Raw genomic sequence first — 10,175 nt, 5'->3', positions numbered from 1 at the left:
CTGCGGCAGTTTTTTGAGTTCTCCAGGCCCCGCTGTTCGTCCCCAGTGCTTCCCCGGTCCCGCAGCGCATGGATTCCCCGCCGTGCCCGCAGCTCCCGGCACCGCCTCCCCCGGCCCCGCGCCGTCCGCCGCCCGGGTCCCCGCCAGGCCCCGACACAGGCGAGGTCCTGCAGCAGATCATGGCCATCACCGATCAGAGCCTGGAGGAGGCGCAGGCCAGGTGCTGCGCGGGCTCGACGGGGGCGTGGGCCACCCAAAGTCACGGGAGTGAAGGGGGCGGGCCCCGGGGCCTGGGCCAAGTTGACTGCGGGCCTGAGTAGGGAAGAGGGTGCACAGTGAGAGCTTGGGGTGCATCTCTGGGTGGGGTGCTGGGAAGGGAGATGTGGGGGCTCAGGGAGGACTGAAAGGGGGGGCTCTAAGGCCGAAGGGATTTATGAAGTTAAAATCGACGGATCGAAAGGCTTATGGGGCTAAGCAGCAGGTGATGAGTTTTCGGAGCTTGTCCTGGGGCGAGAGGGATGGGCTTAAGGGGAGTTTGTGGATGGGGAGGTTTATGGTGAAAAGCACATTTGGGGTTTATGGAGTGTAAGGGGTAAGAGGGGAGCTGGGGGGTGTGAGGGGCGAGAGGGGATTTGTAAAGGATGGACAGCTATATGGATGCATTCGTGGGATCTACGAGGTGGGAAGTTGTGAGGGCAGTTCCTGGAGAGTGAGTTGTGGGCAGTGGGACTCAGGTTTGAGGTGAGGGGAGTGACTTGGTGCGGGAACCATCAGGAAAAAAAGGTTTGTGGTGGAACTGGGTGGAGGGATGGAGGTCCCCCGTTTTATTAATTCAGCAAATATTTATTAGAACACTTACTATGTGTGGGACACACAGCTGGGTGCTGACACAGTCCTTGCTCTTAGGCTCATAGTTTGAGGAAGAGAAAGCAAGTGGCAAAAACTAAGTCCACATTGTGAGAGGAACTCTAAGAAAAGGGATGGCCTCCTGTACAAAGACAGGGGTCGAGGGCTCAAGGTGAGAAAGAGCTGGAAGAAAGCCCAGACAGAGACTTAAAGTTCTGAGTCCAGTTTGGAGACAGGTCGGAACCAGATCGTATGTGGCCTGCAAGTCTCAGGAAGGAGTTTGAATTTTCTTTTGGTTGCATTGGGAACGTCACAGCAGTTTTAAGACCACCTGCCCTACTTTCATCCACCTGTCACTTGTCAGCCAGCCAGGAGTGCTAGCATCTGCTTCACAAGGTGGCCCATTGCATTTGGGGCCTTCCTTCTCAAGTTATTAGAAAATAGGAAAAGGGGCACCTGCGTGGCTCAGTCGGCTAAGCGTCCGACTTCAGCTCAGGTTATGGTCTTAGTTCGTGAGTTCGAGCCCTGCGTCGGGTTCTGTGCTGACAGCTCAGGGCCTGGAGCCTGTTTCAGATTCTGTGTCTCCCTCTCTCTCTGCCCCTCCCCTGCTTGTGCCCTGTCTCTCGTTGTCTCAAAAATAAACTATTAAAAAATTTAATAATCTAGTTAAAAAAAAAAAGAAAATAGGAAAGGACTGAAGTCCTTTTGGAGGAAGAGGCCTTGCTGAGTGGGGCCTATTCTGGGGTAAAGGGTGGTCCCTGAGGATGGGACCAGGTTCTGGTGGTATGGACTGTGCAGTCACCAGGGCCCTGTGGTGAGGAGGAGTCCTGCCAAAGCCAAGTGAACAACGGCCACAGGAAGGAGGAGGCAAAGCAGAGGTGGACATGGCGTGCATTTGTCCTTTAGACTTTGTTTCCCCTCCTTCTTGTGGCTCCTCCACTCTCTGCGGTTTCATGGCCTCTGTCTGGGAAGTTAGGAGCACTCTCCCCCTCCTCCCTTACTATGCTCATTCTACTTTTGGGGCCGTTGTGCCAGGTGCTAGAGAAACCAAGACGTCCTCTGCCCTGTCAGAGCTCACTGGGAAGTGGGGTGTGGGGGAGGCTAATTTATAAACAGTTGTCATTATGGGTGTGTCCTGAATGGAGGTGATTCCTGACACCTGGGGAAAAAAGAGCTGGGCCAGGAGAGGGTGCCCTTGTGTGATCCCTGAGCCTGAGAGCAGAGGCTTTGTCATACGTGCCTTTGTATTATTCCCAGGGCTGTGCACAATGCCTGGCACCTAAAGTTTGTGGCACTCAAGATTCTGGAAAGATGAGGAGGAGCTGAGGAGCAGAGAATGGGTTCTTTACACCCAAGGAACCACAGAGCAGTGCTTTGGATGTTTGGTGAGCTCCCAGAATTCCTTCTGTTCTAGGAAGGGTGCTGCAGAAGGACTGAGCTCTGCTCAGGTGGGGCCTTAGCATCTGTCACCCCATCACAGCCCCACGCCTGCTGGTGGTGGTGGTTGTTTCTTATAGCAATCCAGACCTCCCCAGATCGGCTTTAGAATGCTGTCCAGTCACCTCTTCCTTGCTATTTTTTTTAAAGTTTATTTATTTTGAGAGAGACAGTGACGAGTGGGAGAGGGACAGAGCGAGAAGGAGACAGAGAATCCCAAGCAGGCTGTGCACTGTCAGCACGGAAGCTCATTCGGTGCTCAAACTCATGAAACCATGAGATCATGACCTGAACCAAAACCAAGAGTGTGACGCTTAACCGTCTGAGTGACCCAGGCACTCCTTTTCCTTGGTATTCTTTTAATTTTTAATGCTTTTAATATTTATTTTTGAGAGAGAGAGACAGAATGGGAGTGAGAGAAAGAGAGGGAGACACAGAATCTGAAGCAGGCTCCAGGCTCTGAGCTGTTGGTTCAGAGCCTGACATGGGGCTTGAACCCATGAACTTTGAGATTATGACCTGAGCCAAAGTCAGACACTTAACTGACTGAGCCACCCAGGTGCCCCATTCCTTACTAAGCTCAAAGGCAGTTTTCTTTTTTCTTTCTTTCTTTTTTTTTTTTTTTTCCTTTTAAGACTAGCAAATTGAATAGCAGGGCATTATACATGCATGACAACTTGGTCATTGCATAGGTAGTTCCTGGTTTCTATCTGAGGTAGATGGGTCCCTGGGGCTTTTGTTTTGAGACTTGGTAGCTTCAGATCTGCCCCCAATTCTTTGGATGTAGACTTTACATGAACACACCCAAGTCACCTAAAAGTCACCGAAGTCTTCGGCCCTCAAATGGACTGACCGCTTGCTCTACTCTGGAGCAAACAGCCTGGGTGGGTCTTTTCTTCATCGTGAACTGTGCAGCCTGGTAGATTATCAACTCGGGAGGGGAAGCAGATTGTGCCTATCAGGCAACTGGGTGAGGCTTTTGCAAGTCTTTCTGACCTTGCCCTCTCTCGGTACACCTGCTGACCTCTTTATAGCCCCTGGAGTCAGTTTAGCTCAACTGTCTAGTACGAAAGAAGTTTTCATCTCAGATGTGAGGCCTTTTCAAACTATTTTATCATGTATGTGTGTGTGTGTGTGTGTGTGTGTGTTTTAACATTTATTCATGTTTGAGAGACAGAGACAGAGTGTGAGTAGGGGAGGGCCGAGAGAGAGGGAGACACAGAATCCAAAGCAGGCTGCAGGCTCTGAGCTGTCAGCACAGAGCCCGATGCGGGGCTCGAACCCACGAGCCACGAGATTGTGACCTAAGATGAAGTCAGACACTTAGGCCCCACAAGTGTGTTTAAAGAGGAGAAGCACACCTACTCTTCTTAAACTTGAATTCTTCCTTACACCGTGCTGCATTATTCAAAAGCAACTGTAAGTGCTTGTGCATTATTCATTTTGTCATTATAGCTGAATAGTCTTAGAATAGTGGAGCCTTGGTCTTCACAGATAGTGGAGGTAGGGACTTTGGAATATACCGTGTTAGTTTAGGTTCAGCCTGAGTCAGTGGGGTACTTCCTCTGTGAGGGATAACCGGTCTTCTTGAATGATCTTCTGACCTTCAGCTATATTCTAAGCTCTTCCTTGAAAAGGGATAGTTCTGGATTTTCTGATTTGGAACCGTTCACTGATGATGTTCTCATTTGTTTCTTATTAAGATTTATTTTTAAGTAATCTCCATACCGACTGTGGGGCTTGAACTCACAGCTCTGAGATCAAGAGTCACATGCTCTACCGACTGAGCCAGCCAGGCGCCCCCTTTTCTTGTATGAGACCAGTGAGGTAGAAGATTTTATCTTATTTGCCAGGGATTGTCTGAGTATTTTGTCTTTTTTTTAAGTTTATTTATTTATTTTGAGAGAGAAAGAGAGTGTGATCAGGGGAGGGTCAGAGAGAGAGAGGGAGAGAGAGAGAGAGAGAGAGACAGAATTCCAAGCAGGCTCTGCACTGTTGGCACAGAGCCTGAAGCAAGACTCTCTCCCACGAACCGTGGGATCATGACCAGAGCGGAAGTTGAGTCAGATGCTTAACCTACTGAGCCGCCCCGGTGCCCTGACTACTTTGCTCTATCATGCATAGCCTTGTTTTTTCATAATAATAAATTTTACAACATTTTACAGTTTCTACATAGGTTATTTCATTTGTGTCTATGACTACCTTTATGAGGGTTATTAGACTAGGATTGAGGACTCCTTTGTCAAGACTGTCAAGCTCCAAAATTCTTCCCTCCTCCCAGGGTCCTTAACCAGTGTCTGAGTCATAAAAATCTGTTGCAAGCTCTGGGATCTCCCCAAATCCTCGCCCCCAACAATGTGTTCAGGATCCATTGGTGATCCTCAGGATTCAGGTGCCTCAGGGCCAGGAAGCTGCCTCTCATCCAATGCTGGTCGACTCCTTTTTTGTGTAGTAGTGAGATTTTAAGAAATTAGTATGAAAACTCGAGAGCTGAGGGGTTAATTTTGGAAACCTGATTGAGAAAGGAAGCAGAATGGCCACAGTATCATCTGGAGATCTGTGCTCCAGGGGGGCCTGGGGGGCAGATGTAGGTTCAGCGTCTGACTCGTGATTTCAGCTCAGGTCATGATCTCACCGTTTGTGGGTTCGAGCCCCACATCAGGCTCTGTGCTGACAGTGCAGAGCCTGTTTGGGATTCTCTCTCTCTCTCCCTCTCTCTGTTCCTCCTCCACGTATGCTCTTTCTCTTTCAAAGTACATAAAGAATATTTACGGGGCGCCTGGGTGGCTCAGTCGGTTAAGCTTCCGACTTCAACTGAGGTCAGATCTCATGTTCGTGGGTTCGAGCCCTGCATCAGGCTCTGTGCTGACAGCTAGCTCAGAGCCTGGAGCCTGCTTCCGGTTCTGTGTCTCCTCCTCTCTCTGTCTCTCCCCCTCTCATGCTCTGTATCAAAAATAAATAAAACATTAAAAAAATTTTTTTTAAAGAATATTTTTAAAACTGTTACTGGAGATTCATGCTCCATACCTGATGTTCTGGGAGAGGCAGCTGAAGAGGACTGGCCTTCAAGTTGTTATGCATGTCGGAGTGACCGGTGAGTGGTGTATGTGTTGCTAGATTGGCAGATTTGGCCACTTCTTGACCCCCTTTGCTTGCAGGTACACACCGACCCGCCAGACAGCTGTACTGTTCAGTGTGGTAGCCACTCACCGTGTGTCTTTTTAAATTAAACTGAATTAAAATTAAATAAAATTAAACCCTCAGTCGGACAGTTGCACTAGCTCCATTTCAAGTGCTCCATAGTTGGGTGTGACTAGCGGCTGCCATATTAGCACAGAGAGAGAACACTTCCGAAATTGCAGGAAGTACTGCAGGATAGTAGTGCTTTAGAGCAATGCTTCACAGGCTGGACATGCAGGAAATTTCTGTGAGAATCTAACTGCAGTGGAAGTTCTAATCTAGCAGGTCCCAATGGAGCCCAAGAGTCCACATTTCTAACCAGCTGCCAAGGGTGCCAATGCAATGGATCCCAAACCACACTTGAAGAGGACGGGCTCTCAAGAGTGGAGATAACAGTGTTCCATTTACTTCTGTTTTCATGACTCAGTCTACCTAGCAGTTGGTTAATCTGACAAATGAAGTTATTTTGGAGCCTTAGTTGTGTTTGTGGACATACGGATTTTAAATTAATCACAAGGGTCACATATTAGCATTGTTTTGCCTACTCAATATGGAAAGAACATTTGAAATGAACAAATAAAATTCAGAAAATAGTTGATCTTTTTTCTTTTTCATGAAAATCTTGGCTTGGGGCCATAATGCCCTGTTGTTTCAGGCTCTATTTGCATTTGCAACATAAGGAAATCAGGTTGTGGAAGTCCCAAGGCTGTTTCTGTATTTCCTTTATAGTGTCTATAAAACTACAGCCCTGGGGCGCCTGAGTGGCTCAGTCGGTTAAGCAGCCGACTTCAGCTCAGGTCATAATCTCATGGTTCGTGGGTTCGAGCCTAGCATCAGGTTCTGTGCTGACAGCTCAGAGCTGGAGTCTGATTCTGTGTCTCCCTTTCTCTCTGACCCTCCCCTACTCACACTCTGTGTCTGTCTCTCTCAAAAATAAATAAACATTAAAAAAAATTTTAAACCACAGCCCAACTTTGTGTTTGGAGAACTTGAGTGTAATAGCAAGTGACTGCTGGGGGATGGAATGGGTTTTTTAGGGCAAAAACCCTTTACATAGAGACAATAAAGATATGATGGAGAATGGGCACTGTTATATTTGTTTAGAAGCAGGCAAATAGGCATATGAGGTGATGTATTTGAAACTATAAAGATTACCTTCGGAAGCTGGCTTTTAGGCAAACATAACAGGAACTACAATTAAGGGCCTTCAAAGCTTTTCTTAGGAAGAGAAGATTTCTCTGAATTTTTTCTTTTTCTTTTTTAAAGTTTATTTATTTTGAGCAGAATGAGTGGGGGAGGGGCAGAGAGAGATGGGGGACAGAGGATCCCTAGCAGGCTCTGTGCTGACAGCAGAGAGTCCGATGTGGGGCTCCAACTCAACTGTGAGATCATAGCCTGAGCTGAAGTTGGATGCTTAACCGACTGAGCCACACAGGCGCCCCTCTCTGAATTTTTTCTTTTCTTTTTCTTAATTTTTTAAATGTTTATTTATTTTTGAGAGAGAGAGACAGGGAGTGATAGGAGGAGGGGCAGAGAGAGAGGGAGACACAGAATCTGAAGCAGGCTCCAAGCTCTGAGCTGTCAGCATGAAGCCTGACAGGGGGCTCAAAACCACAAATGGTGAGATTGTGACCCGAACCAAAGTCAGATGCTTAGCCAAATGAGTCACCCAGGCACCCCTGATTTTTTTTCTTAATTTGACTTTTACATATATGACATGCTAGATATTTTCTAGCAGTAGAAATTTGCATGACTTTCTTTTTTTTTTTTTATTTATTTTTGAGAGACAGAGAGAGACAGTGTGAGCAGGGTAGGGTCAGAGAGAGAGGGAGACACAGAATCCGAAGCAGGCTCCAGGCTCCGAGCTGCCAGCCCAGAGCCCGATGTGGGGCTCGAACCCACGAATCGTGAGATCATGACCTGAGTTGAAGTCGGATGCCCAACCAACAGAACCACCCAGGCACCCCTGCATGACTTTCTTAATTCCTCCAGTATTTCTGCAGATTGACATTGCCTATAATATGGACTAAATTCTAATTATTAAATAAAAAGAGATGATCTCATTTTGACTATCTTGAGATAGTTTTTGACATCTTGACTACTCACAACTGTCAACTGAATGGCCTGCCCCATTTCTAAAGGTCTGTGTCCCCACATTTAGTATTCCAGTTCTGGAATGCACGTCAGTGAGCATTCAGCTTTCAGCATGCCTGTTCAAAGCATGTGGGGAGTCAGAGGAGGAATTTATGGTTTGGAATTTCCCAAAGCTAGCTAGTGTTAGCAAGATAGGATCTACTAGTCCAAACCTGGGAAGTAGAATCTCAGAGTTGAGATTTTTCTTTTCATCGTCCTTAAGAAGGTTCATCAGATTCCAGCCACCTAGGGCCAGCACAATGTTCTTAGCCTGCTTGTCGGTTTTAGCTTTGCTCTGAGGGTTAACACGCCTCGCTTGGCTTGGTCTGGTGCCAAAGGAAAGTCTTACTGTCTTTGCAGTACTTTCTGTAAGAGTTGAGTTTTGTTTTAAAACAATTTCTTAAAAGCTATCTAAAATCTAGGGTCACAGAAAAATCCCTTTTGAAGTGGTTTTATTAAGTAAAGCAACATGCAGAATGTTTTAGAAAAGTTTCACAGGGGCACCTGTGGTTAAGTGTCCAATTTCAGCTTCGGTCATGATCTCATGGTTCATGAGTCCAAGCCCTGCATCCGGCTCTGTGTGGACAGCTCAGAGCCTGGAGCCTGCCTTGGATTCTGTGTCTCTGTCAGCCCCTCCCCCACTCATGTTCTGTCTGTCTGTTTCTCTCTTTCTCAAAAATAAATAAACGTTCAAAAGTTTTTAAATAAATAAATAAAGGAAATGGAGCGGGGGAGGGGTAAGGAATCCAGGTTGAGACAGGCCACCCATCAGAGTCTTGCACAGAGGGGCGCCTGGGTGGCTCAGTCGGTTAAGCGTCCGACTTCGGCTCAGGTCATGATCTCACAGTTCGTGGGTTTGAGCCCCACATCGGGCTCTGTGCTGACAGATAGCTCAGAACCTGGAGCCTGTCTTCAGATTCTATGTCTCCCTCTCTCTCTGACTCTCCCCTGCTTGCGCAGTCTTTCTCTGTCTCTCAAAATAAAATAAAATAAAATATTAGAGTCTTGCACAGAAAAGAGGAGTACAGAGGAGGGAGAGGTTCAGAGAGAAGTTGGTAAAGAGCCTTGAATGCCTTGCCAAGGGGCAGGCAGTCAGCAGCCACATCACCTTTCTGAGCAGGGGAGAGACCAGAGTTGTGGTTGTGAGTAAGAAATTTAGCAATAGAATTGATTGTAACCGGTCTAAGGACAAATTAAGAAATAAGGACATTATAATGAGCTTTTCACATTCATTTTAAAGGTCATTCCTCTATTCAAGTTCTGCAGATTTTTTCTTGTATCATGTGATAGAATCCTACCCCACCCCCCTTTTTTTCTTGGTGCCAAAACTATCTCCTGATCCAAGGTTTGGTTTTGCTAAATTACTGTAATAATTTCCATGGTTGAACTTGGATATCCATATATAATCTCAACCACGACTCATCTAACCATTTTTGGTTTTTATGTTTGTTTTTAGAGTGACCTTTACCAGTAATTGATGGCTTCTGTTAATGAATTGATTTTTCCCAATTTTGCTGTTACACAGAACCTTATTTTGAAATTCTGGCCTCTGAGTCCTGGGCCATTGTTTCTTTCTGGAACTTGGGACCCTCTGTGAATTTCTAGGCTTTCCATCCAAGTTCTATTACTGAAGAATTCATGTCTTCTAATTTAAAATTTTTTCCAATGTTTATTTATTTTTAAGAGAGAGAGAGATTGCGAGCGGGACAGAAGCAGAGAGAGAGGATGATACAGAATATTGAAGCAGGCTCCAGGCTCTGAGCTGTCAGCACAGAGCTCAATGTGGGGCTTGAACTCACAAACCACGAGATTGTGACCTGAGCCAAAGTGAAATGCTCAACTGACTGAGCCACCCAGGTGCCCTGCCATGTCTTCTAATTTTTGTTCTGTCTCTGGGAGGTGCATGATATTATTGACTGTTGTTGTCAGCTGAACAGATCTTTCTAGAAATGAGAATAATTAAGGAGATTTGATTCCATCTTTGGTTAAGGCATTAGAATCATTGTTGCTCTCAGGGAAGATTTTTCAAGAAGTATCCTGTTCTATGAGGTAGAATATATCGCAATATATCTTTATACCTCAGGAAATCTTTAAATTCCCTGGCAATTTAAAATGATGCCCTGTTAAGGAAAGTAGATTGTTCCATAATTTGGAAAAGTAAAAGTTCCAGGTACAATTCGCTATAATATACTCTTGGTAGAAGCCAGAATGTAGCTTATGTCCTTTTCATTTCCATGTTCCTTTTTCCTGACATAGTGACTGGCATATAGTAATTCCTAAATAAATGTCCTATAAATATTGAATAAATGAGGTTCGAGAGGATAAAGCTCTATGCTTTCATTTTCTGGAGTGATTCTTATATGACTCGCAGTTTTGCTATAGATTCTTAGCATTGGTTTTACAAGAATATTCAGTGTTGCTTTGTTTTAATTTAATTTAAAGCCTCAAAAGTATCCTTTTTTGCTTATTTTTTTAAACATTCATTTTTAGGGCGCCTGGGTGGCTCAGTCGGTTAAGCCTCCGACTTCGGCTCAGGTCAGATCTCACGTTCGTGGGTTCGAGCCCCGCGTCAGGCTCTG

General features: G+C 46.0%; 1 protein-coding gene across 6 annotated transcripts in view; it reads left to right on the top strand.

The window, feature by feature from the left end:
- The first annotated feature begins 37 nt into the window (after positions 1-37).
- PBX4 (PBX homeobox 4) overlaps positions 38-10,175 on the top strand; it is a 44,071-nt gene continuing 33,933 nt past the window's right edge. For 4 of the 6 annotated variants that reach the window (XM_029919128.1, XM_029919127.1, XM_029919125.1 and 1 more), the window contains exon 1: positions 38-220. In XM_029919128.1, the coding sequence (XP_029774988.1) occupies positions 69-220 (152 nt within the window). In that variant the 5' untranslated portion in view covers positions 38-68. Of the gene's footprint in view, positions 221-2,103; positions 2,232-5,319; positions 5,378-10,175 lie in introns of those variants that run through there. The other 2 variants (XM_029919129.1, XM_029919130.1) reach the window with 2 other exon arrangements.

Source organism: Suricata suricatta, chromosome 12, assembly GCF_006229205.1.
Source record: "Suricata suricatta isolate VVHF042 chromosome 12, meerkat_22Aug2017_6uvM2_HiC, whole genome shotgun sequence".
NCBI lineage: Eukaryota > Metazoa > Chordata > Mammalia > Carnivora > Herpestidae > Suricata > Suricata suricatta.
Note: the sequence above shows the minus strand (reverse complement) of the source record. Positions and strands in the feature narration are given on the sequence as shown.